The sequence below is a fragment of the Prunus persica genome, chromosome G8, assembly GCF_000346465.2.
Source record: "Prunus persica cultivar Lovell chromosome G8, Prunus_persica_NCBIv2, whole genome shotgun sequence".
Classification (NCBI taxonomy): domain Eukaryota; kingdom Viridiplantae; phylum Streptophyta; class Magnoliopsida; order Rosales; family Rosaceae; genus Prunus; species Prunus persica.
Genome location: NC_034016.1, coordinates 20667381 through 20694241, shown reverse-complemented (window position 1 = coordinate 20694241; position 26861 = coordinate 20667381). Strand labels below are relative to the sequence as shown.

Genomic DNA, 26861 nt, shown 5'->3' with positions numbered 1-26861 from the left:
GTTTCCCAACCTTCTCACAAATTTTACCTCATTATCGGAGACGTACTTAATTGCTACAAGAATAACGTTGTTTTATAATTTTCGATCAATAATATTATGTTATGTAGAAATATTATTACGAGTGTCATAATATTATTAGTCGAGATAGTATAAAGTGTTATTCTTATTTAATGAAGTCTTTCTCCACAATTCTTATATAACATTTGATTAATATAGTCCTGATCTCTTGGACCACAAGGGTCCAAGAAATTTATGATCACTCACCGTTGGATGTAAATTCAACGGTTCACTCACTCTTGCACTCATTTTAATAAACTTTTTTATACCATTAGATTAATATCCAACGGTGGGTGACCACAATCTCTTGAACTCCTGTGGTCAAAGAGATCGGGACTGTTGATTAATAATCCAAATTATAGGGTATTTTTAATCTACACTTAAAAAAAAAAAGAAATTTGATCATTTTTATGGGGGCCAATAACTATTTACCATGTTTGACCCAAAAAAAAAAAAAACTACTTACCATTACTACACCTACTTCTGGAAAATTGGTTAAGAAAAAAAGCTTCCAGAAAATAAAGCAAAAAAGTTACTACGGAAAAGAAAAAAGGAACCGTGTTAATTTCAGGTTCACCAAGGGCTTTTATGTCAAATAAGGCGCGCCAACCACCGCAATTTTAACTTGGGAGTTAGAAGGATGAAATGACAATACGACCCTAGTGCGCGTTCCGCCATGTGGCCGCAAAATTTGTCCCAATTAAACTCTCATCTGTCCCTGGCAGAGGATATTTCCGTCAGAACTCAATCTTAAAAAAATAAAAATAAAACCATAACAGATGATGGTTTTTGGAAATTGAGGCGGTTTTGGAATTTGAGAGACTCCGTATCACGAGGGGGCAAACCACCCCGTCAATTCACCAAAATGATGAGGATATTTTCGTCATGGAAAATGCGGACCCAAGTCGCCACGTCGCAACCAGACCATAACGTGTCACCCGGGGCCAACGACAGCACAACGAACCGGGTTCGCTACGAGACACGTGCCTCACCCACGACGGATTAGATACTATGCTACGTAGGATTTACACGTGGCAGTCAAGTCCCAGTCAGCAGCACCCGCCCCTCCTCTTTTTATAGCTCACACCATCTGCTCCGTGGACTCTATAGCTGTTTAAACAGAGGAAGCTCTCATTTCATTTTCACCTTGCACCTCTCTCTCCCTCTCTCTGATTTTTCTAGTTTCCGTCGCCGGCATACAAAAGTTGATCTCGCCGGGAAAAATGAAGTTTCCGGCGGCCGATCGTCTGCCTAATGACGAAAGCAGGATAACCAGCAGCATCATGTCGTTCTCGCGCCTTCGCGTATCTCGGGAACCCTAACCGTATCAGAGAAAATCCTACGCAAAAGCGACTTTTACTTGGCAGAGTTTCGAAGTTATTCCATGCTTTGTTTCGCAAATTGGAGGCAAGGAAACTATATAATAATCGGAGATTAAAAGGTACTTGTTGTTCTCGCTTAAGAGCCTCGAATTTAGCTAATTAGCATTTATTTTTGGCAACATGTTCTGGATTTCTGGGTCGATTCCGTTCATCGATCTCAGTCGAGGGAAGATGCTGCAGAGTTGTCAGTGAAGGTTTTGATCGATGTATCGGCATTAGCACCCTCTGCCTTTTTTGTTTTGGAGTTTGAATTTCTGCTTTCTGTTTTTGGTGCAAAATTGTAGTTAAACTTTCTTCATTCTCGAATTTTGAAATTGAGTGCGAGGAGTCTGAGAAAATAATTGATGGTATAACAGCTAGAGAATTTGGTGTAATTTTTTTCACTAGGAAACTCAAGAACAAGCTTTAGCCTAGTGGAAATGGAGAAAATACTGGTTTTTGAAGATCGGAGATTCTGAGAGAGAGAGAGTTTTTTTCTTTCCGTGAATTTGATCGCACCGATCATGCCTTTCCCAATGAAAATCCAACCAATCGATTTTCGCACGAGTCCTGAAGACGCAACCAGGTTCGAGGCGGTCAAGCCGGTGGCCAAGTCTCGGCTCAAGCGGCTCTTCGAGCGTCCATTCACAAACGTATTGAGAAGCTCCGCGGCGGCGGAGAAGGGCGGCGCCGGAATCGGCATCGAGGAACCTCATTTCAACAAGGACGGCTTCGGCGGGGGCGGTGGGTCGGGCGAGTTCGAGCCGAGCTCGGTGTGCTTGGCGAAGATGGTCCGGAGTTTCATGGAAGAGAGCAACGAGAAGCAATCGGCTGTGGCGCGGTGCAGCCGGAACCGCTGCAACTGCTTTAACGGAAACTGCAACGACAGCTCCGAAGACGAATTGGAGGCGTTTGGCGGTTTCGGTGATTCCAACTTGGCCTCCTCTGGCGAAGCGTGTGAGCTGCTTAAGGTAAAATATCTGATTTTCTGTGTTTAACAACTTCAAAAACAGAGACTACGTTTGTTATTGAATTAAAAAAAAATTAAAGTAAAAATAAAAATTTGTTTCCTTCTTTGGACGACAGGGTTTGGTTTCATGCCAAAGTGTGAATGAGAGGAATTTGCTAGCGGACACCGCGAAGATCGTTGAGAAAAACAAGGTGTGCAAGCGCAAAGACGACATCTGCAGAACCGTCGTTACTGATCTTCTGTTTGCTCTCGGATACGACGCGTCGGTCTGCAAATCCCGCTGGGAAAAAACCCCTTCCTATCCCGCCGGTACTCTCTCTCTCCCCACACCTTACAAAAATATCAATGGATACGGCACCGTTTTACTGCGGAGAAAATGTAGGAAGCGAAAAAGAGTGATTTTTTTCTTCTGATTTTGCGATGTTGATGATCTTGCAGGAGAATATGATTACATAGACGTGGTCGTCAAAGGGGAGAGATTGCTAATTGACATCGATTTCAGATCGGAGTTCGAAATTGCTCGGCCGACGAAAAGCTACAAAGCGATTCTGCAGACGCTTCCGTACATCTTCGTTGGGAAGCCTGATCGGCTGTGGAGGATCATCAAAATCGTATCGGAGGCGGCGAAGCAGAGCTTGAAGAAGAAGGGGATGCACATTCCGCCATGGAGGAAAGCAGAGTACATCAAGGCCAAGTGGCTGTCTCCTCACACCCGAGCTTCATCTTCACCGTCCGATTCGATGACCGAAGAAAAGACTGAGCCTTTGATCGAGACCGGCGAGTTTGAGCTGAGTCAGGGCGGGACGAACTCGGTGGTTGAGACTGAGTTGGACGAGTCGGTGTTTGAGCTGTCAGAGAGTTCGGGTGAGGAAGAGAAGGCGATGGTGGCGAAGGAATGGAAACCGCCGGAGCTGAAGCCCAGGAGATCGCAGACAGGGGTTAAGATGGTGACTGGTTTGGCTTCTGTCATGGAAAATGAGCCATAAAAATTTTGATATAATATTTTTTTTATTTTTTGGGATGTTTCTCTCTGTTATATTTTTTTTCTTTTTTTGACCGTTAAGAGGAGCTGAAAGATAGTATATGCCTGTATATGCCTATATAAGCGTTTGATCCCTTCTATGTTTTTGATGTAAGGGTCGGATTTACTGATAGCAATAAAAACTCTCAAAGAAATTAGCTTTAAAAAATAGTGTGTCCTCTGCTTGTTTCAAGTTGATATTAGTCTCTGTGAAATCAAGGGAAAGAGCAAAAGGTGAATTTTTTGTCTGCTGCTTTATGTTCTTTTTTTTTTTAGGGGTTTATGATGTTTAATTGTTTATTGTTTATTGTTTTTTACAGGAGGAGAAGATGAGCAACAGAATTCGATGATGAAGACTGAAGAGAAGTGAGAACAGACTCGTGCTGTCTGGGGAGCTGTGAGATTCTCCTCCCAGCATCGCATCATCCCCTCCATATGGTTCTTGAATGTGGCATATCTTACTTATATTCCCATTTTTCATCGTTAAATTTCTTGAATTAGTACTTGATGGGTTTTGTCTTCTTTGCTTATGCAGAATTAAAACCGGAAGAGACTTCCTATTCTCGTTTCATTGCCCTCTTTCCATCCTTGTGTCACTTAGCAATAGAGGAAAAGATAGAGAGAGAGAGTATATAATCAATGAAACGGGTATAGGGAAGTATTTCTTCAAAAAGAGCTCGAGTTAGGAAGGCTTTGCAATATTTAGTGGGTTGCTACATAATTCAACCATGAAAAAGAGGAAGAAATTGCCACAACAAATAGAAAACTAGGGCAAAATGTCAACACAGAAGATCAAACTAGTCGGTGTGGTGGTGCCAACTTTACGCATTAATCGCGTAGAAAACGTCCAAAACACGTTAAAAATCCCAAACACGTTGTTTGGAACTGCTATCTGTTCTAATTCTAATCCTTCAATTCAACCACACACAATACATTTCACTACATGAAACTGAAAACCTTTTTTATTACCAAAAAGAAAATTACGAAAACTGAAAACCCTTCTTCTAAACCCTAACACCAAAAATAAATAAATATTGTCGTTTATGAGCCTCGTACTGAACCATCTCGGGTCCACAAGTTTTATGGGAAACTGCAATTAATTTATTTATTGCGTATTTTGAGTCACAGAACAATCATTGCACTGCGTCCATAAAATTTAGTAACATTTCTGGTGTATTTAAAATTTGATAGCTCCTTCTGTCCATTTCGCTATTATAATTTGCATGTGATGGGGTCAATTTCGTAATTATACATAACAATTATTTTTTAATTAGGATGTTTACACGTTATTATTCGCATCGTAATAATGTCCAAATACCCACATAAGAGAATTTCTAGTTAAGCTAATGTCCATAATGCTTGAGATCAATGTTTTACTTTGTGAAAGCAACCCCCCACCTACTTCAGTTAAACCCGATCGCAAAACACAAATTTGGGTAGCTTGTCCTTGAAAAACTGGGTTGCTTGTTGTGGGATATAAAAATGAGAAAAAAGAAGAAAAAAAAGCCTAGTTTGGTGAAGTTTGCAAAAGAGCTTTGATTCTTTGCTTTACTATAATTGTTTAATAGCATTTAAAACTCTGCTTTATCCGAAGTTTTTTTCTTCTAGCTTATCCACATTGCACGTGTATTTTATTTCATTTTGGTTTTTTTAAAATAAAAAAAAAGGGAACAGGTGGCCCATTTTTTGCTGTGCCCTTATTCGCTTCTGGACCACGAAACTAGGCGTTTTGATTTTTGGTTCCTTGGTGAGAGGGGAACGTCAGTCTGCATTTACCAAATGGGATTTTCATGGTGCAACAGATGGCTCTTTCTGAGGCATTCATTTGGGAAATGCAGAAATTTAAAAAAACAATTAATTTTTGACCTTGGTAGGAAGAATTGCATGCTTGAGAAACTTGTAATGCAGAATGGCTTTTTTATAAAGTAGTCAGCCTTGTTCAGCTTAGTGGACTGCTCAGAGTCTCAGACGTTGGGATTCTGCTGTCTTGGGAGGCAAAGGCTCCCCCTGTGAACAAGTCCATGATTTTGTCCTTGCCTCTCATTACTTTTATTTTATTCACCAAATCTGCACAAGGATATGTTCCAACCACTATTGTGTTACGCTTGTAATTCTATTTTGTTTTTCAGAATTTTTTTGTTGTTGCAGAGAAAGTCTCCAAATCGTCCAATTTGCTAATTATGTTGATTAATGACATAATAACAGTCATATATACGTGCACGTAAATATATTGTAATCATTTATTAATTGTAGATATGCTAATGTTTCGTTAATGTATGATAACAAAGTGCTTTGACAATTAATGTTGGCATAACTTTTGTTTTGATAAAGAAACAAAAAATGGACAACTAATATACCAACAATGATCTCTCTTTTTTGGAAAATAACAAATCAAATGACCTCTGAAGCCCTGGCACTGCCACTTTTTGCCCTAGCTAGCTAGGCCAAGCTAACAAGAAATTAAGAAGGTCGAGAAGAAGAAGGAGAAGAAAAAGTTGATTCTTTCTTTCTTTCCCATGTGTTTTGGTGACATTCAAAACTCTCTTTTGTCTGTCGGTGCAAGGGACACGAGAGTTTCGTTTCATGTCTGATGATCCAAACAAATGACATGACCTCCCTCCCCTACGCTTGTGCTGTGCCTCCAAACTAAACCAATCCAATCTCTCTCTCTCTCTCTCTCTCTCTCTCTCTCTCATGGACCACTTCGCAGAATATAATCAGAAAAAATGTGTTACATGATGATGCTATGGTATGGCTAGCTTTTTACCCCCCTGCCTGAGCTGCAGGACTTGTCAAAAGTGGGTTCCTTTTGGCATTAATTCAAAGAATGTGTACAAACTTCCTTTATTTTCTGTTTGGTTTTGCAGATGAAAAATTTGTCAAAATGGCAAAACTAAAGGAATGTCCTACCCATCAATCAACCATACCCTTCTGGCATTACAGCTAGTTAGTGCTATCAGTATATGATGCCATATCCCTGCTGTATGGGAGTGTGAGGTAAGAACTAGACCTACCCTAACCTCAATCTGACCGCGTCACATAGTCCGCATTATGAGCATATGCGTGTGTCATTGTTAGTCGTCGATGTACGTGACATATGAACAGTTGACAACTACTCACATGTACGTAGACAATGATATAGTGATGATGCTTGATTCATGCTTCATATGTCAACATTAAGGAGATGATTCGCATTTAAGATCCCAAACAGCAAAGTAAGGTGGTGATGTCAATTTTAGGTACCATATGTAGTTAAATTCAACACTGTTATAAAATGATCTTAACCTAATTTAACACGTCTAACCAAATCTTTCTGGCTATATAGCCGCCTAACCATAACCAGAGTGGCTCCTAGCCTCCTACAATATATATCACCCTGAGAGTTGGCTCGAAGCCTCCTATAGTAGCCCACCAAAAGAAAAAAAAGAAAAAAGAAAAAAGATAGAAAAGGAAAACTCTAGCCCACTTCATGTATGGGCTAAAAACTCTAAATAAAATCCTTGCTTATATCTATGCAGATATGGGTAGGTGCCAGGAGCTTTACTGGTTGGGTTGGAATTAAGACAAGCCCCAATGCTAGATGGAATTTATTTGTTGGTCCAGGTGCTAGGACTAGAGAACTTTTGTCGAAAGCTTATTTGATTTTATTTTGTATTATCTTTTTCTTTTCTAGGTCAAAGTTTGGAAAGGTGATGGATTTTTCACACACATTGTCAAAGTAATATGAGGGTTCGAATACGAGATCACATATCTGCAAGTAAAAACTCATTTTCACTAGGCTAAACCCTAAGGTCCCGTGAAAAGAAATAAAGTTGTATTTCTTAATTACTTTCCCATAATTACTAAACATGGAAAAAGAATATTCATTATCCATTTTTTAAGAAACAACATGGGAAATGATTTTCCCTCAAATCAGTTTCGTGAACCAAACAGAACCTAATGGATTTTATTCTGTATTATCTCACTTTGTTACAATTTTATATTTATTATTTTGATCCGTGTGTGAAGATTGTCTTTTAAGTTGTTTTAAAATTACATAAGTTACAGGGAAAATTGAACTTTTCAGACAGAAACTGGATTGGTGTAGATTGAAACCTTGAAGCTTCACCGAAACAGTTTACCGTTGAAACACTTCACATACCTCCTAAGTTAACGTAGGAAGAACAACGTACACAAGCCAATCAGATTTCCTTTCAATTTCAGCTGCCAATCCTAGGCGAACACATCTTCGAATATTGACTCAAAAAAATAACCCTTGTCGAACGCATCTTCGATTTTACTAAAATACCCTTTTCCTTCCGCCGAAGCCGACTCCAAAATTGGAACTCATCCGTAAATTCGCAGATAAACCCCATCAGACCACTTCCTCTCTCTTAGGGCAGGAATCCTCTGCTGTTCGGGACAAAACCCATTGTCCTGAGCTTTCCGCTCTCTGTGTGAACCCGAAGCAAAAACCGCCCGCATGTGTGTGCACGATTCTTAACGTACACTTATCTCTGCGTCTTCCCAGATCCCATTACTCAGTGCGTTTGTCTGCTAAACACGATTGCTTATTGCCTTCCTCGCCTTCCTCATGATTGCTTTGTCCATACAGCTCTGTGAACCTGCGTGTAACTCAGCCACATTTGCGAGATAAGGCCTCTCTGCCACTGCCACTCTTTCTTCCATGGAGATTTCTTATTGGGTTTGTGTTGTTTCGATAGTTCTCTGCTTTTTCGCATCTGGGTCTCTCTCAATTGAGAATTTTCACCAAGCGTAAGTGATTTGTGTCATGCAAGTTTGCAGCTTTTGTTTTTGAATCTGAAGTTTGTTTCTTTTTGCTAAGAGAGTCTGATGCCAATGGGATCAACTGGAATTGCTTATGACTTTTGTTTGGCTTTTGGGTAGTAGGAGCTGATTTTTTTATGCTTGACTGTTGTATATGGTGAACAATGTTGCATTGCAGTTGTTATGCTTTAGATCTGGGAGCGCATTTGGTGCCTCTTGGAACAAATTTCAGAAACCTTAAAGTTGCAAAAGTAGTTCCAAACTGCTAAACATTATTTATGTCGTTTAGTGGTTGTTAGCATGAAGTATGTGCTTTATATAAACGGTGTATTTTTTATACTATTATGAGCTAATTGATAATTCATTTCATCCAGTTATGTAAATTCACTTTGTGCCATGTAAATTAAAATAATACAGTAATATGAGATTGCTCAGCCAAATCATTTAGTATAATATTAAGGTGCTTTAGCTTGTGAAGGTTAAAAAAATATTTTGTTCTTAAAGCTGGTAGGATGTTCCTGATATGGTATAATTGGGGTGGCTATGTGAACTTGAGAGCAAATTAATCAAAGAACTAAAGAAACTTTGTAACCGGAAAAAAAAAACAGCATAAGAAAACTATGCTCCCTACCTCAATTGTGTGGTACTGTGAATTTTGCGTCTAACACCTATGGCACCCTTTATATTACCTTGATTTTGAGATCGGTAGTTGCCGAACCATTATAGCTGCTTTTCTGCCAATATTATGTATATCATAAGTGGCTAATGTTTGTGTGATATTGCACATACAGATTTCCTATTGTGGAACCAGATCCTGGTCATACAAAACTTCGTCTTTCAAGGGAAGGGCTGGAGGCCATTGAAAGAATAACAACTCCAATTGCAGCTGTTGCCGTAAGACTTAGATTCGTTCTCCTTAGCTTAATTAGTACTCACAATTGATCTTTCTCTTCGAGAAGTTTCAACGGATATGCTTGTTTATATTACATAATACAAGCGTTGGATGATTTACATTGCTGAACTGCTTTTCAGTGATAGTCATAGATATTTATATATAGGTGGATATAGTTGAAATGTTTTGTTGATCAAGCAGTAAGAGAAGGCTACATGTTATGGAGTAGCCTTCCACGTCCCAAACCCACCACCTGTTGTTTAACGACCTCACCTTTGTAGTAGTATCATGTAGGCTACAGGGCAGTGATTTGCAGTGAGAAGGTTGGCTAATATGGACTGAAACAAGGAGACCTGCATCTGATTGGATCTCAAATTCTTTTGGTTCCACATTTGTGCTTGATCATTGTGGTCAGATAATACATTTCTTTGGGATTGGTCATATATTGGAAACTGAACCTGGACTAAAAAAAAGGTTTTAGACATGTTGCAATAATATACTTTCTGTCCAGAATATTGGAGATAGCTGCAAAAATAATATTTACAGTCTCCGAATTTTGAATATGTATTTCAATGCAAGTTTACATCTGGAACAAAATGTTTTCAGTCTCCGTAGATACACTCATGATGGAAGATTACAAGAACAAGTTATTGTCCTTAAGAGTTTCATGACATTCATGTGCATAATGTTTTCACCAGTCTTGCTTTTCTATAGATAAAGTATACTTGCTTTGTTTTTTTGGTCCATCTTGATTCTATTTAAATGCTTGTCTGCTTAGGTTATTGGGCCATATCGCTCTGGAAAATCATTTTTGCTCAACCAACTGCTCTCCCTTTCATGTTATGAAGGTGTAGTCTTGACTCCTATTAGTTTATACTTTTCCCCCTTCCCTTGTGGATCTTGTTTGATTAATCGTTCTGCATTGCTTGTTTGGTTTGAACAATTTAACAACATTAAATTTCAAATGCTTTTCCTCACAGGGTTTGGTGTTGGACACATGCGTGACACAAAGACAAAAGGTAAATTTGGATGCAACCTTGATGTCATGGATATGCTTTACTCTTTGTTGAGATATAAATTTACAATGTCTGTCTGCCTCTTACAGGAATTTGGGTATGGGGAACCCCAGTAGAAATGGATATTAATGGAGTAAAAACTTCTGTGTTTTATCTTGATACTGAGGGATTTGAAAGTGTTGGGAAGTCAAACGTATATGATGACCGGTAATCTCCAAGTCATCATGTAATCTTCAATTTTCCTTTCATGGTCGTTCAAATTTTGTATATTTCACTAGCTTTCTGAGTATGCTTTTGCAGGATTTTTGCTCTGGCAACTGTCATGAGTTCAGTCCTTGTTTATAACCTGGCTGAGACGGTGAGTTGTATAACTTGTGATGTTAGAAGCAAGTACTAAGTCCTTGGTCCATTATTGTTCAAGAAACTTGCCTTATTTGATTTTATCTCTTTGCTTGTCATTTTGTGTAGATCCGCGAAGCTGACATTGCTCGGTTGTCATTTGCTGTTGAGCTTGCTGAAGAATTTTATGGAAGGTTTGCACTTTCTTCTATTCCTTATTCTCGTTGTTTTTAATTTGTGCTTCTATTACCAAAACTGACATGTTTCATGGCTTGTTTGCGAATTTCATGTGGCAAAAATAGAGTGAAGGTAATTTCCAATCCTTTAAATCGTTTTCCCTCATGTGTATTATCTTCCAATAAATTACGCATGTGAACGGTCAGATTCTTTTGTAGGGACAAGATGTTGCTTTTGAACCTGCAAAGCTCTTGTGGCTTATCCAGCGTGATTTTTTGCGTAAGTTGAGAAATACGCGTGACATGTTTTTAAAAGTTAAATACGAGGAGCATAGAAGTTCCAATGACATTCCACCTAGATTTGTCTTTTCACTATCCACCCATTTCTCCAAGCTTCCAGCAGAATCTTCATGAGCTGACATTCTTGTGCGTGTTCTGCAGAAGGGAAATCTGTGGAAGACATGGTGCATGAAGCTCTCCTTCATGTCCCTAACAGTGATGGTTAGTCTTTTTTCCCCTTATGCATCCTTGCACAAGAGCTGTTTTTGCATAAAGGTGCTACAATTTATTTATTTCTTATCATAGGTTTAATTTTGGGTGCTTTTGGGCATTGCAGGCAACAAGAATATTGATATGGTATTTTCTCCCTTATATTATCACTTGGCGCTGAGTTATTGCTGTTCAGGGAATGAAAGCCAACATTTTTATGTCTTTATCAGGTCAACCAGATCCGAGATTCTTTGGCTATTATGGGTGATAATAGCACAGCCTTCAGTTTACCACAAGTATGAGTTTTCCTCTTTTCTTGCACTTTTTGCAGGCATTTTGTTTCTGAGTCAGTCACTTGAGTTCATTGTTGCTTAAAAAGTAGTGTCATTTTGAACATGTATGGCAAATGCATGTAATTTTTAAAGATGTTTCCGAAGGTAGAGAAAAAAGTTGAAGTTTTGGGTATTAAGTTGTTTCCAGTTTGTCCTAAGGTTTGTGTGTTGGAGGCTATTTACCTCTGCACACTTGCACCAATTGTATGTCAATTAGATATCCCGCGCCCTCTGCATACTATATTTTGTTTCAGCAAATTTTTTATGATTACAGTTTTACTATTGTAAAAATTTACATTCAGGCTCCTTAGTGGTTATTGCTATCATTGTTAACTCTCTTGGGAGAGGGACGGCATCTGTGAAACATGGTTGACGTGGATTGCCAATGCATATGATACGTATTTTATACATCCCTTAACTATAGATGTCTTATTATATTTATTTGTCAAGTAATCTCATTCTGTGGTGATTCTGAACTGTCAAACAGCCTCACCTTCAACGAACTAAACTCTGTGACATGAAGGATGGTGAACTTGACCCGATGTATGTTAAAAAAAAGGAACAACTAAAACAACTTGTTGCTAGTATCATCCGTCCAAAGATTGTGCAGGGAAGACCTCTAAACGGAAAGGAGTTTGTATCTTTTCTGGAGCAGGTACCTGTTATATTATAATGTTGGTTGGTTAAAATCAGCCATAATGTCAGAATTATCAAGCTTCATTAGAGCTGATATTATGTTGTGTGGTATCCCATCAGGTCAAGTTCATAGCTATGTTCCTTGTTTCACTATTTTTGTTTCTGCTTTTTATTAATTCATCCTTCAGATTCTTGAAGCCTTGAACAAGGGGGAGATCCCATCAACAGGCTCTCTGGTGGAGGTATTCAACAAGGGTATTCTTGAGCGATGTTTAAAGCTATACAATGAAAGGATGGCAAAATTGAGTTTACCTCTTATAGAGCAATCTTTGCAAGAATACCATGAAAGGTCCATGGAGGAAGTGATGAAACTTTTTGAGGAGCAACATTTTGGCCGTCACCATGCAAAGAAATCAGTCGAGCAACTAGAAGAAGAAATAGAAAAGGTATAAGCACTTTCTAATAACAGTAGCAGCCATGGATTATTTTTGGTAGATCAGGTCAGTGGCTTGGTGGAAATTGAATTAACAAGTATAAAGTGAAGTTATATTTTAGTATGAGATTTCTATAAGCACTTCAGTCACTTCAGTCACTGTTAACAATGAACCTATCCCGAAGTGTTATGGGTGGCCAGTGGTGCTCAGCATTGGGCAAGTGTATTAAGTTTAGTTCAATATGTTGTTTGTTGGGGGGGGGGGGGGGCTGGGGCGGGCGGGCGCGGCAGGGGAGGAGGTCCAATTGCTGGGCTTACAACAGGGGTCCCTCTAAACCCCTCTCCTGGTCATGTGTCTCTAACATTAACTCAACATACCAAATTGTCTTAGATATTTTGTTGGCGTCCTCACTTGCACCAGCTATACATCCTGCAATTTTCGAACATGACCTGTTCTGTTTAAACTCTGGGATTTATCTAGGTGCATAAAAATGTGATCATGACAAATGAATATCGGTCTTCAAAGCTCTGTGAGGCATTGTATACCAGATGTGAGGATAAAATGGACCAACTTCAAGTTCTCAGACTTCCTTCCATGGCAAAATTCAATGCAGGATTCCTGCAGTGCAACCAAAGTTTTGAGCAAGAGTGTGTTGGACCTGCAAAAACAAACTACGGGCATCGAATGATGAAGGTTAGGCATACCTTGTGATGTCAATTTTCAACCCGTCTTCTTCTATCTTCATTTATTCCCTTCGGGTGCAAAAGCTCATATGTAGAATGTATGATATTAATTTGCAGATGTTGGGTAAGTCACGGTCTCTATTTATAAAAGAATACAATCACAGGCTCTTCAATTGGTTGGTCGCCTTCTCCCTTGTCATGGTGGTCGTTGGCAGGTTTATTATAAAGTTTATTTTGATCGAAATCGGGGCCTGGGTCCTCTTCATCTTCTTAGAGACATACACGAGGATGTTTTGGTCTGCAGAATCTCTTTACTACAACCCGGTTTGGCATGTAATAGTGGCCACTTGGGAAACACTTGTTTACAGCCCCGTCCTTGATCTGGACAGGTAATGAAATCTTTCTTCTTACTTCTTTCTTTCTATTCACCCCAAAACATCGGTCGAACGCCAGTTAATATAAATCAAGGTGTTGCTTTGCTTGCAAGTCAAACTGTGTTTTACTTTGTTTTTTGTTTGAGACAGATGGGCTATACCAGCTGGTGTCATAGTAGCTCTGTTTGTACTATATTGGCGGTGTAACGGAAGAAGGAAACACGGGTCTTCATGGTTATTACCTCTGTACAATAATAACAAAGGCGGTCCGAATCGGCCAAGATCAGACTAAAGAAGAAAACTGATGGCATGCTTCAAGTGCTGGATATATCATATACTTGTGTTTGGATCATTGTCTTGGGCGAGCTTTGTCTATTTTTGTACACAAAGCCCTCCTGGCACTTGCAGTTCTTTTGGTTCTCAAATGTCAAAATAGATGAAAGATCATATGGTCAAGGGCTGCTCGTATACGTCTAACTGTAACAATTCCAAATTGTTTGTATTAAAATTATTTTTTTATTAATTATTTCAGTCATGTCTATTGAATTTGCCGGTACATTAAAATTGGAATTGCCTAACACTAGTGTTTCAAAGAAAGAAGGAAACAGAGAAATGTAATGAAATGGAAGCAAGTGTTCATTCCATAATATTTGTAAACTGACTAGCCTATTTTCAAATAGAATATGGTATGAGGGAAGAGGTTCGAAACCCCAGACACCCAATGAATATTTGTGTAAACTCTCCTTTTCTAATCGCTTGTATTAAAAAAAAAAGTTTTCAAAACTGACGGTTATAGCTGCAATTTTTTTTTATTTTTAAGTTTTCCTTATTTATTTAACTTGCCATTGGTAATGGCAAAAATGGAAACATAATAAGGTGTGTCTGATACATCACATGCTAAATTATTTGTACAATACCATACTAATAATTATGCATTTATTAAAATTGGAATTAAAATATGAATGAATTGGATCTCCACGTTGTCATGCAATTTATTGAATACATACAATAATTAGTTGTAAATTAAAAAAAAACTAAAAAAAAAACTGATACAGATATTGGATAAATACGCTTGAATTCTGAGATACACTTGTCACTTGTTAATTGGTTTTTGACTTGAATTTACATCCTCAACAATTTGGAAGAAAATTAATTTTGGTCCAAATTTACAACAATTCAACTAAATAAATAAATGAGCAAAACTGTGGGCACAAAAATTAATTCAATTGCCAGCTCAGAAATACACAGCACCTAGTACAGCGCAACCGTCCTTCCAAATCGGACTTAGACCACATGTCGTCTTCGCATACGTGCCAAGTAGGACACACCTACCACGTCCGACTCTGACTAAAAAAGAAAAAACAAAAAAAAAAGAAACCACCTGTGCCACGTGTCGCTCATGGGCGCATCTTATATGCGTTTCACTTAGAAAGGAGCGCTGCCCAATGCCATATTTGGAAGCCAACTTGTACCCGGATGCTTAACTAGGCAACTATATCTAATTATCTTAATTACCCAAACAAGCTTCCTTTTTCTTTGCATTTAAAAAAAAAAATTAGAGGTGGCAAATTTAATCTTGGATTTTCAATATGAAATATGTTAATTGTTAAACATAAATAAATGGTTAAATACAAATAATATTAAGTGTTTCATCAAATAAAACCTTAGTTAGTACATTTCTACGTATTTATTTGAGATTACAATTTATGTAAAGAAAGTGAATACACAGACGTGCCACGAGAACACGGGAAAATATTTGACCGTTGGAGTTATAAATCCTAGAAGCTCAAATTCAAATTCAAATTCTACTACTACTAGTGATGCTGATAAGTTTTCATACACATGTACTGATAAGTTTTCATACACATGTACTACAACAAATGAGAAATTAATTCACTAGTAATTAACTGAAGGAAATATAATAAGTTGGTAAATTACACTTCAACATCTGCATATTCGAGATTTTTACACGTCAGTGAAGTGTGGTGATATGGCAATGACTTATTGGGGTAAGAAAAGCTCTAGCCCCCCAGTGCCGCTTGCAAGGAGAAGCCTATATATATATATAGAACCCTTAATTATTTAGATATATATATAACCCTTAATTATTTTCCAAACAGATCACAAGCTGCTTGTCTGAGAGAGTGAGAGTCTGAGCTTCTCTCTCTTCTCTCATCTTCCTTCAATTCTCTGGTATGTGTTTGATGCGTCCAAAACTTTTCTGTTTGGGTTTGCCTTCTTATCCCTAGCTCTCAGCTATGTCCTCATTTTTCTATATATATTTCCTGTGTTTGTGGTGTTTTTCTTGTTTGTTTAGGGTTTGAAAGATCTGAATTGACCTTCTGAAAATGAGTGCGGATCCAGACGGACATTTGCATTTCAGCTTTGAAGGTGAAATCTTGAGACACACTGCGACCAATCTTATCCATATGCATGTCACTGTTTAATTATAAAAAAATAATAAAATGATTATGCCATGGTTAAATGTTTTGATTTTTTTTTTTCAAGGTTCCTGTAACCCTTTTATTTAATTTCTTCTTGATAACTGAAGAAAAATGTTGTGATCCAGATGATGATTCATAGAAGTAAGGCGATATAAAAAGGAAATAATTTACAAATTAAGGCAAAATTTTTGTAGCCTGAGGTGGAGGGAAATTTTATTGAAATTTAAACCAGTTTCTCTGAAAAAATTCAAAATTATATTTTCTGAATGCACCTTTTTTTTTCAAAGAAAATAAAAATAGAGAGATCCAATAAGTGAATTGCTACAGTTTTGGTTACAGTTGATTGAACTATATTTTTCAGTTCTTTATAAATCATGATATGAAATAGTGATTTCATCCCTCAACATTAAATAATTAAATCATGATTTATTGGAATCAGATCTGGAGGACATAGATTTACCACTACTAGTTGTGATCGTAGTTATCTTGTAACATTTTGATCCCTAATAATTTAAGAACTCTTTTTTTCCTAACAAAGATATCATATGCAACACGTGGATATATCGTTATAAGATTCTTTAACGAAAAACGGTTAATTGGATATAGTTGTATCGTACTTACTTTGTATTGCTACGTGCATGGAATTCCCATCATCCTCTCATTAACCTACAACAAATAAACATTCTATTGCGTAAAATTAGTATGAGAATTATTCATTTCTTGTCGCAACTCATATCCTCATAATAATTTATTTTAATTTTCCAGATCAATTAGATGCATGTTTATTAATTACCAAACAAAAAAAAAAACTTCTGAATGATGTAGTGGCAACCAATTCTCTTTAGTTGTGAATGTGTTCTTTGCTGAAATATATGCATATGGGAATTAATCGATCTTGATCTCTCATCTGTAATTTCATTATTTGCACTTGAAGCTGAGCTCTGCGATGCAACGCCTGAAGTATTCGACAGATCACCACCTAAGCCTGAAAGAACCATTTCTGATCGTCGTGATGAACAGACTTCTGCACATCTGGTAATGCCGGGACCTGGCGGCAAAGCAACTTCTTCAGGCAAGAGAGCCATTGAACTGCATGGCACTCAAGAGGTGAAATTGAACAACTTATTCTTGATCAGTTTCTTATGTTCTTATGTGATGTATGCATATGTTATGATCCGTTCGGATGAAGTGATTTCAAATTTAAGGATTTAGACGACATTTTAAAATTAAATTGTTTGGTTTACACTATTATATATACGCACGAAACACAAGAATTCTTAACAAATGTAGATTAGCATACATATGACTTTATTAATTCCATGAGCATATATACATCATGAAAATGTACCTTTTTGGCATGCAGGAGGGGCAGGGCGACAATCAGAATATGGAGTCGGAGAGTGTTGAGGATGATAACTTTCTCATCCCCCTGAACATGACCAGAGTTGAAGATGCAACTGGGTAAGTGAAGTTTATTAATTGAGGTTAAGCTAACCCTAACCTTAACCTACCATGCTATAGTTTCTTTTTTGTTTTTGTTTTTTCAGTTTTATAATATAAAAATTCAAACAGCCTGAGCTTTTCGTCCATGCATTGAATTGAATTAAGCAAATAAATAGTTATTAGCTCAATTAGTTTAGTTAGTACTCATTAATTATATTACATATGCTCCATGCAGAGGGACATCGGAGGAGAAGGCAGCACCCAAGGTGAAAGCCCAGGCCGCTGCTCCGGCAACCCGGCGGAAGAGAAAGCGCAGGGAAGACCCTAAAACTTACGTACCTCTTGCCTTTCGAGAGAAGAAGTGTCAAGAGTACTACTTCTATGAGTATGCGTAGGTTTCAATTCATTACCACTTTTTTTACATAAAAAATTCGGAAATACCTTTCTTTTATTCAATAATATATTCTTGGTTCATTTTCATATATAATTTCTTTTACATTGCGCAGGCCCTTTTTCTGATTGCTCTTCGTGCTCAGTGATAATCTGATGAACCCTTTTTTTCATCAGTTAAATCTTATTTTGTAATTTGTCTTTGGTTTGATCAGAACTCGGTTAATTTGGGGACTTGATGGTGCAATATTCCATCTAATTTACTGTTGAGTTGTTTATTATAAATTTTTTAAGGATCATAACTGGTATTTCAAATTTAAAACATGAGTTAGTTAGTTTTAAAAAAAGGCATTAACTATTCTCGTGAGTGAGGAAAAAACTTATCATGGGAAATCAAAGGTATGAGGAGTTCTTACTTATGTATCTTGTATTCTATTTTTTAGAGTGTACGTAGTTACTAAATATGTTCTAAACTTCTAAACTTTGAACCAAATGAGCCCTAAGTATTTTCGGACAAAAAAAATACAACCGACTTAAATGAAAAATAGAATCAAAACCTTATCTCGGTTTAGTTGAGGTTTTTAAATGGGTTCAATTTCTCTCTTTTCCATCCAATTGAGGAGTAAAACTATCAATTTAGACACTAATTTTCTGTTAAAAACTTAAGAAAATTGTTACAGTAAAACCAATTTGACATGAAAGAAAGTTAGAGGACCACTAAAATGAAAAAAATATAATTGAAAGATCAAAATAGAACTCGAGCATAAATTCAAGGATTATTCAGTCAAAAAACGTAAAAGGACTGAATCACCCAAATATTGTCTTGTAGAACCGGAAAAGCCTCTCCCAAACGCGTTCGGGCTCAACTAGGCCGATTGGCTGGGCTGAACTTGGTCCAACTGGATTTTTGGGGGCACAGACGACCCCGTTTTGGTCCAACTCTGCATAAGCAGGCGATCGGGCACGTGATTGGCCTTTCCTCATCCTCATCTTTTTTGGGTGCGAAGCCAACGATCGTTTACAAATACCCTAACTCACCGATCCCGCCCCAAAACCCTTGACTCGGTCCGAGTCGACTCACCGAGTTAATCACAAATGGACACGCACTCCTCGCATCTCGCTGCATCGAACCGTTCGCGGAGCTCTCAGTCCCCGTCGCCGTCGCACTCAGCCTCTGCCTCGGCCACCTCATCCATCCACAAACGCAAGCTCGCGTCCGAGGACCACGCGCCGCCGTTCCCTCCCTCTTCATTCTCCGCGGACACGCGCGACGGCGCTTTGACCTCCAACGATGACCTCGAGAGCATTTCTGCCCGAGGTGGCGGCGCCGATTCCGACTCGGACGATGAGTCCGACGCGCTGGTCGACGACGACGAGGAGGACTTCGACAACGACTCGTCCATGCGCAACTTCACGGCGGCGCGTCTCGATAACAGCGGCGGTTCTGCCGTGGCGCGCAACTCGAAGCTCAAAACGGAGAATGCAACGGTCAAGAATGAGAGTTCAGACGGCGCTAAAGACGGCGGGGGAACAGCCGGGACCGGTGCAGTGGGGCCCACGGTTGCCGGAGGCTCGGTGCCGGGGATCATGGTGAAGGAAGACGCCACTAAGATCTTCACGGAGAATATACAGACCAGTGGGGCTTACAGTGCCAGAGAAGAGAGTTTGAAGAGAGAGGTAAGCTTCTCTGTGCTTCTACTTTCTTTATTATTCTCATTTCCTTACGGAATTCAGTAATGTTAATTAGTATGAAGTAATTTTCAATTGGATATTTGGCTGGTTATGTATGACAGTATCAAAGTTACATGCTTTTTTTAATTTCATTTGTCTAGGAGGAAGCGGGGAGGCTCAAGTTTGTGTGCCTTTCGAATGATGGTATTGATGAGCATATGGTTTGGTATTTGTCTCTGATGAACTTCCATTTTATAATCTTTGATGGTTTAGTGATGTTGAACTAAAAAAGTAAAACTAATTCATCTTAATTGTTTCAGTTATCAAAATGACTAGTGTTAAGAATTCTGTGTTGGTTCGGAGTTTAATTTATGCCTCTGTTTTTGGGTTTCTCAGGTTGGTAGGATTGAAGAACATATTTGCCAGGCAGCTACCTAACATGCCCAAGGAGTACATTGTCCGACTTGTTATGGATAGGTAACACTACTAGCTCATTTTCAAAGCATAAAGAATGAGTGATCAGTGTATATATGTGTTTATATTATTTGGCATGTAATACATGAACGCATTTCAGCATCTCTAGTAATCTAATATTTTTTTTTAATATCCCGTCTAAGTATTGGTTTATGTTTTTGGAATGACAGAAGTCATAAATCGGTTATGGTTATCAGACGTAATCATGTTGTTGGTGGCATAACGTATCGACCGTATGTCAGGTGAAGTTTTTATTTTATTATCCTTTTGTTTTATCTTCTGTATTGCCATTTTCCACATACTTTAATACAGAGTTGGGCTTTTCATCTGTGAGGTACCTCATTTGCCCTGTTACCAACATTCTTTTCCTGGAAATAACAGCCAAAGGTTTGGAGAGATAGCTTTTTGTGCAATCACAGCGGATGAACAAGTAAAAGGTTATGGCACAAGACTGATGAATCACTTAAAACAGTATGCACGGGATGTTGATGGGCTAACCCATTTCCTGACATACGCTGACAATAATGCTGTTGGCTATTTTATTAAACAGGTCTTGTTATCTATCATTCGTGTAATCACCTTTTAGGTTTTCTATTGATTGTTTCTGCATAAACTAATGGTGCCATAATTCTGTTGCTTTAGAAATCTTGCTTCGACATCTCAGTGTCAGCTTTTGGCATAGTTTTCACAACTCTCCCTTGAATGTCATTTCTTTTTCTTGCTCCTGAGTTATGGAGTTGATCTGATGAAGAAACTGCACTAAATCTTTATTTGTTTGTAGGGTTTTACAAAAGAGATTCACTTGGAGAAAGACCGATGGCATGGGTATGTTATGCACAACTCTAGTTATACAAAGACTGTTAAATTTTGATTTCAGAAGATCTAGGTTTCTTATTGTGCTTCGTAAGCTTCAAGTGGTTAGCCTTGAAAAGAAATGAGTGAAGCTTTGAAACAATTGCTACTTTCGTTTCTATACTTTTAATTACATAATCAAGTACAACTGTGACCAGACTTACCACCCAAAGTAGGGGCAAGATAAGACATACAAATGAACTTATAAGCTGGTGGTCCTTCACCAGAAATAGGATGTGTTACCTGATTTAGGTATCTTACTTCTTGTGAAAACCTTTTTCATGTCAGCATTTTATTATTGTGTACAGCTATATAAAAGATTACGATGGAGGAATCCTAATGGAATGCAGAATTGACCCAAAGCTACCATACACTGACTTATCAACTATGATTCGTCGTCAGAGGCAGGTAAGGGTGAACTCAATAGCTTGTAGATTTTCATAATTAAGTTAAATCTAACAATGGATCATGATAGATGCCAAATCATGTATAGAGTATTGAACCAAGGTGGATTCACTACAATCTAGACTATCTGGTTGTTTTGGTTTTGTGGTAGGCGATCGATGAGAAGATAAGAGAGCTCTCAAATTGTCACATTGTTTATCCTGGCATTGATTTTCAAAAGGTAACATAATATTGTCCTGATATAAATTCCCAAATTTCTATAATATTTCTAGTGTTTTCTTTAAACTTCTGTTAACCACTAACGAGTAGAGTACTTACTAGACATAAGCCTGTGACAATCTGGTGTCATGGCACATTTATTAAATTCTTGTATGGTTCCTTTTTTTTTCTTTTTTTTTTGGGGTCTTCTTGACTGTTATTATCAGTTAATGTATGAATGTCTAAAACTTAGTTCTGATCATGTATTTGTTTATCCAGAAAGAAGCTGGTGTTCCTAAAAAAATCATTAAGGTCGAGGACATCCCTGGCTTGAGTAAGTTCTTTAACTTCGCTGGTTATTTTATTCTCTTAATCAGTCATTTATGCTATGCTAAATTTAATGTCAATTTTTCCTTTATGCTAAGTTGTGTTGGGGAAGTTGAATTGGTAATCAGAAGTTTAATGAACATTTTGGTAACAGGGGAGGCTGGGTGGACCCCTGATCAATGGGGCCATTCGCGGTTTGGAGCTTTGTCTGCTTCCACAGACAGTGCCAGAAAGCATTTGACTGCATTCATGCGAGCACTTCTAAAGGTGAGTTGCTTAAGCATATCTTTGTCAAGTTGTCTTTTGTTTTTCATCGTGGAGAAAGTTAGCTTGCTTTATCTTTTTGCATTAATTTGTATTGACTCAATCTTGTGTTGCAACTTTGTATTAAGTTATTAACATGTTGCTGGAACCTAAGGGCTACAGAAAAGTCAATTTCTTAAATGTTCCCGGTGGTTGCATGCCAATGCCCATCAGAGTTGTTGCAGTGATGTTTGCACTTGCATGTGTTTTAATCTGAGAAATGAATTGGATCTTTCCTTGTCTTCGAATTAAGTATATGAGCGACTACAGAGAGACAAGTGTGCAATAGAGTACCATCTTAGTCTCCCAAAGCAAAGTACCTTTACAGGGGTAGGAAGCAATAAGAGTTTGTATGCGATATGCGGAATATAACACATGACAAGCTGCCATTTGTGGTTTATTGATCATTTTCCCCAGTATGAGCAGAAGACACATAGAAATCTTAGTTACATGGTTGAGTTTTGTGACTTTCCTCTTGCTGTCAGCGTAAAATGGATTCTTACCAAATACATTTTCATTTAAACAGTCTATGCATGACCATGTTGATGCCTGGCCATTCAAGGAACCAGTTGATGCACGTGATGTTCCTGATTATTATGACATCATCAAAGATCCCATGGGTAAGGATTATTTCTCCGCGAGCTACATAGTTTAAATATCTTCTGCATTTAGTGTCTGGAATTCTTCCAAGTGTTTTCACAGAAGCCGTATTTTGAATATTGCTTTCTGATAATGTAGTTTGGATACTAGCTTGATCATAATCTGTGCTTTGCCGTTAGCATCTTGAGTTGTAAAATTGTCACGACTTCTTAAATTTATTTGAAAAGCCTGCATGCTCTTTAGATATCTGGGCAGAGGTCGGCATGTCATGTGGCATCTCTTATTTCTTGCCATTGTTTTCTTGCTTTTGTTTCTTCCTAACTGTGGAAATTACTAGTAAGTATGCTTACCTCTTATCAGCCTTGGGTTTTGGCATAGGTGTTTGTATTTGTGCATATTGCATCAAATTTACGACGCTTTAACGGATATTTAATATGATGCAGATCTGAAGACTATGTCGAAGAGGGTAGAGTCAGAACAGTATTACGTAACGTTTGAGATGTTTGTTGCGGATGCCAAGAGGATGTTTTTAAACGCACGCACTTACAACTCCCCCGATACCATTTACTATAAATGTGCAACCAGGTAATGCTGTTGGCATCCCTTTGTCGCTATTTTCATTGTTTTCTACATTGGTTCTGAAGATGCAATCGTTTCCTTGCAGGCTGGAAGCCCATTTTCAAAGCAAAGTTCAATCAGGACTCCAACCTGGTGCCAAAATCCAGCAGTGAATTAGATGAATGTGCATACCGGTTTCATTACGTTCAGCTGCCCTGGCCCCATGGCAATGTTTAATGTTGTATTTTTAGTTTTTATTTAATTTTTTCAAAATTTGTATGCACTTGCCATCATGGATTCATGTTCCCTGCTGGCTTTTCCTCTTTCTGCCTTCTTGTTACAATTCAGACTTTTATTGAAATCCAAATGGTTTTATATCAGACTTGTACGCCCGACCCCAAATGCAAAAGAAACTAGGAACCTGATGCATTACATTTCTTCATTATTTTGACTTCTGTCAATGCTCAGTTGGTGACAAAAGATTATGAAGAAGGAAACCACTCCCCACGTCGTATAACACAACTCTCTGTACTTTTCTTTATTAAGGTGGATGGGGCAGAAGACTCGTATATGTTCCCGCACATGGAGAAGAAATTATAAAAAGAATTAAGAAAGAAATCAATCATTTAGCGAAATCTAAAATAGAAACAAAGACGAAATACAGAAAGTTGGAGTTAAAATACACTAGTAAAGGTGAACATCAATTCAACCAACCTTCTATCCCTATCTGTAAAATAGGAAGGGATAAAAAAGTCACTACACTCAGCTCTGTTTCTTGTTCTTTGGGACAGCATGGGAAAGCTGAGGATCCCAACCCGGCAATGGTTCACGTGGACCCACTCCTGGCCGAAGCTGCTGCTGCTGCGGTTGCTGCTGCATATGATCTACACTAGCTGTGTGTTGAATTGAAGAGATTTCAGCCATGTTGCTTCCGCTGACGGTAGGCTGGCCAACATTACTCTGTTGGTTCCTGACTAGAGAAATTGGGGGGTCTCGTGGAAAGCCAGTGTCCAATCTCTGGTGAGGTAGAGTGGAAGTGGCCAAATTAGGAACTACCGGATGAAAGAGCTGGTTGGAGTTCGGTTGCATTGGCACAGCAGCATTTGTAGATCCATCCATGGGGTTCACTGATGGTATGCTTACACTCGGTAAATTTGACATGGCCAGAAGTAGCGGGTTGATCCCTGTCACTCTCTTAACGGAGTCCTCTGCCATTTTCACCTGAATTTTATTACAAAAAATATCCATAAGAATATTGAATTGAAAGTATACAGGGTACTCTGACCAGGTAAAAATATGCAAACTATAAAATTTGAAAATTCACAATGTCTTACTGGCTAACCTTTGCTCTTAACGTCTCAATATCAGCTCTTAATATTCTGTTGTCAACAGCTGCATTATCATATTTCTGATTCACGTCTGTGAGACGTTTTAACAATGTAGAGTGTTCAACCCTCAGTTGACCAACCTAAATGAAACCAAACATATAACACCATAATGTTTTCTACTCAAAAAAAAAAAAGATCATTGGAAATATCAAGAAGAGATGAAGATTGTTTTTGCTAATTAAAATTTTAAGACAAGGAGCACCACCTGTGTCTCAAGTTCACTCATTTGTGCTTGTTTTCTCCTTCTAGAGCGTCTAGCTGACTCTCGATTTGACAGCATCCTGAGTACCATCAACATGTTAATCCATAAAGGGCTAGTTTTTAGATTTTACGAATATGGTATTAAGTTGCATAAGGAAAGTATCTGTTGAATTCCTGATATGAAAGATGACAATGCTTTACAACAAACCTGTTGTCAAACAAATTCATCAGGTGAAAAATCATGCAAAATGCAACATTTCCCTCCTTCCAAATCAGATCATTGCTTTCAAAAATCACTGATTCCGAAACAGACAGGTCCTTGCTCTAAATTCTCTACTGGAAGAAAAAACTAAGTTTTGTTTGGACAACCAAAAGTTTCTTCTCGTCTTTCATCCATAGTATACAGGGCACATATTAACCATCATCAAGGCATTCAATGTGTTGAAACCTTCATACATCGATTACTGTACGGAAAATATAACTCAAGCCGATTAAGCCTAAATGCCAACTATTACTTAGAGATCAACCAAAAAGAACCAACATCATACCAAGAGATGAAACAAAACTGCCTAATAGTTGGAAAAGTAGGCATGAAATGGGTTACCTCCTAGCACGTTTCACATCAGAAGGATCCATATTCTCATTAATTTCAATGTCTCCTTCGAGATCATCATCATCCGAGTCCTCTTTCGATGATCCGCTTGTTGTCTGCTTACTCTGCAACCCCGTTATTTTCTGAACAGCAGGTAAAGCCGGAATGCCAAGTGGGCTAGTGTCAGCTTCATTTTGTTGCACTGGGAAACCATGACCAGCATCTAGCATAGCTCAAATCAAATGGGTTTTCGTATGTTAAACATAATCATCACTAACATATCTGATCAGAAGATGCTATGATAAAATTTCCCAACTTTAATTTCTACACAAAGAAATGACGACAAGTGCAACACCTAAAATCATTAAAATTGAGAAAAATGTATTATGTAAAATAAGCAGACAAGTCAAGCACAAACCTTTATCTAGCGATTGACTGTGGGCTAATTGTGAGGGCTTCGACAGCTGCGATTGACTCTCGGCGGCCATGTTACCCAAATCCACAGGCTTCAAAGACGACGCCTGCCATCACATTCATCAATAAAAGAATTTGAAAAAAAATTTACAGAAATTTAAATACAAAATGCAAAATTAATGAGAGAGAGATGTACGCGAGAGAGAGCGACGGCAGCGCAAGCCAGATCGAGCTGGTTCTTAAGAAATTCACGGTACTGATCCGAATTAACCTGAACCGTTGACGTCGGATCCAACGGCGGAGGAGGAGGGTGATTAAGCTGCTGCTGAGGTTGATGATGATGATTATGATGATCGGGCTTCTTGATCTCAACTACCTCTTCATCTCCATCTTCGCGCTTCGACGTTGACGACTGAGACGCAACAGAACAAGAAGCGACCGACGAAGCGGTCAATTGATCAGCGACGGCAACTGATCGCCGAGGAGTGGCCGCTGGGGTCGAGAACTCGTCGAGAAACTGCTCGAAGGCCCACTCCGACGCGCTCCTATTCATCGCCGGAGACGACAACGCCCAAGCCGTATCGGAGACGTCGTCCACGGAGAACACTGAATGCATACTCTCAAGTGCGTGTCCGAAATATCCAATTTTTGTTTCTCTCTTTGGATTTCGTTTTTATATATCGGAAGCGGAGTTCGGACAACTGGAGCTATACTCTGGTGCTCTACGTAACATGGTAATATTTATACATGGGCCTTCTATTTTGGCGGGATGCGCTGATAAGGATACATTTGACACGCGTCGTGTGACAGGTGAAAGGTTTTGTGGTTCGTGTAGTAGGGGAATATAAGTGCGGCCGCTTTTGGTTGTGGAGGAAGGAGAGAAACCTACGGGTTCAGAGAAGCAATGAAGGACAAATATGAAAGGGTATGCGAGTGAGGTGGGACCCCTAAAAAGTTGAAAAGATTTTGTAAATACAACTCAATTATTGTATAGTATACGTTTTTTTGTTTTCAGTGTAGGGGATTTAAATGCGGGATAATTGTTTTTAACCAT

At 38.5% G+C, this 26861-nt stretch overlaps 4 protein-coding genes across 8 annotated transcripts; 3 read left to right on the top strand and 1 right to left on the bottom strand.

The window, feature by feature from the left end:
* Positions 1159–3980, top strand: LOC18766856. Of its 3 annotated transcripts, none has more exons than XR_002272905.1 (4): positions 1159–2389; positions 2505–2697; positions 2827–3643; positions 3730–3980. XR_002272905.1 is itself a non-coding variant. In XM_020570320.1 (4 exons), exons 2-4 carry the CDS (start codon positions 1943–1945, stop codon positions 3372–3374), a joined length of 1188 nt encoding a protein of 395 aa, XP_020425909.1. In that variant the 5' UTR covers positions 1159–1498; positions 1827–1942; the 3' UTR covers positions 3375–3980. The 3 variants fall into 3 exon arrangements, 2 of the variants coding, with proteins under 2 accessions (XP_020425909.1, XP_007199911.1); XM_020570320.1 differs by having other exon boundaries at positions 1159–1498; positions 1827–2389; positions 2827–3980; XM_007199849.2 differs by having other exon boundaries at positions 2827–3980.
* Positions 7761–14255, top strand: LOC18766779 (guanylate-binding protein 5). Of its 2 annotated transcripts, XM_020570831.1 has the most exons (17): positions 7761–8164; positions 8968–9070; positions 9847–9916; positions 10049–10087; positions 10174–10291; positions 10385–10442; positions 10553–10617; positions 10726–10732; positions 10819–10879; positions 11041–11100; positions 11216–11235; positions 11319–11384; positions 11908–12075; positions 12245–12502; positions 12971–13183; positions 13291–13562; positions 13698–14255. In XM_020570831.1, exons 1-17 carry the CDS (start codon positions 8076–8078, stop codon positions 13837–13839), a joined length of 1809 nt encoding a protein of 602 aa, XP_020426420.1. In that variant the 5' UTR covers positions 7761–8075; the 3' UTR covers positions 13840–14255. The 2 variants fall into 2 exon arrangements, with proteins under 2 accessions (XP_020426420.1, XP_020426421.1); XM_020570832.1 differs by lacking the exons at positions 7761–8164; positions 8968–9070; positions 9847–9916; positions 10049–10087 and having other exon boundaries at positions 10204–10291; positions 10363–10442.
* On the top strand, positions 18640–23592 carry LOC18767118 (histone acetyltransferase GCN5). Its single transcript, XM_007201655.2, has 13 exons — positions 18640–19501; positions 19657–19721; positions 19892–19972; positions 20140–20211; positions 20351–20519; positions 20751–20794; positions 21130–21229; positions 21378–21446; positions 21704–21758; positions 21906–22018; positions 22581–22674; positions 23098–23239; positions 23319–23592. The coding sequence occupies exons 1-13, from the start codon at positions 18920–18922 to the stop codon at positions 23383–23385; spliced, it is 1653 nt and encodes a 550-aa protein (XP_007201717.1). The 5' UTR covers positions 18640–18919; the 3' UTR covers positions 23386–23592.
* On the bottom strand, positions 23784–26519 carry LOC18766677 (light-inducible protein CPRF2). 2 transcript variants are annotated; one of them, XM_007199762.2, is made up of 6 exons: positions 26004–26519; positions 25812–25914; positions 25406–25616; positions 24806–24881; positions 24555–24680; positions 23784–24433 (listed from the first exon to the last, which is right to left on the bottom strand). In XM_007199762.2, exons 1-6 carry the CDS (start codon positions 26421–26423, stop codon positions 23975–23977), a joined length of 1395 nt encoding a protein of 464 aa, XP_007199824.1. In that variant the 5' UTR covers positions 26424–26519; the 3' UTR covers positions 23784–23974. The 2 variants fall into 2 exon arrangements, with proteins under 2 accessions (XP_007199824.1, XP_007199823.1); XM_007199761.2 differs by having other exon boundaries at positions 25812–25899; positions 26004–26473.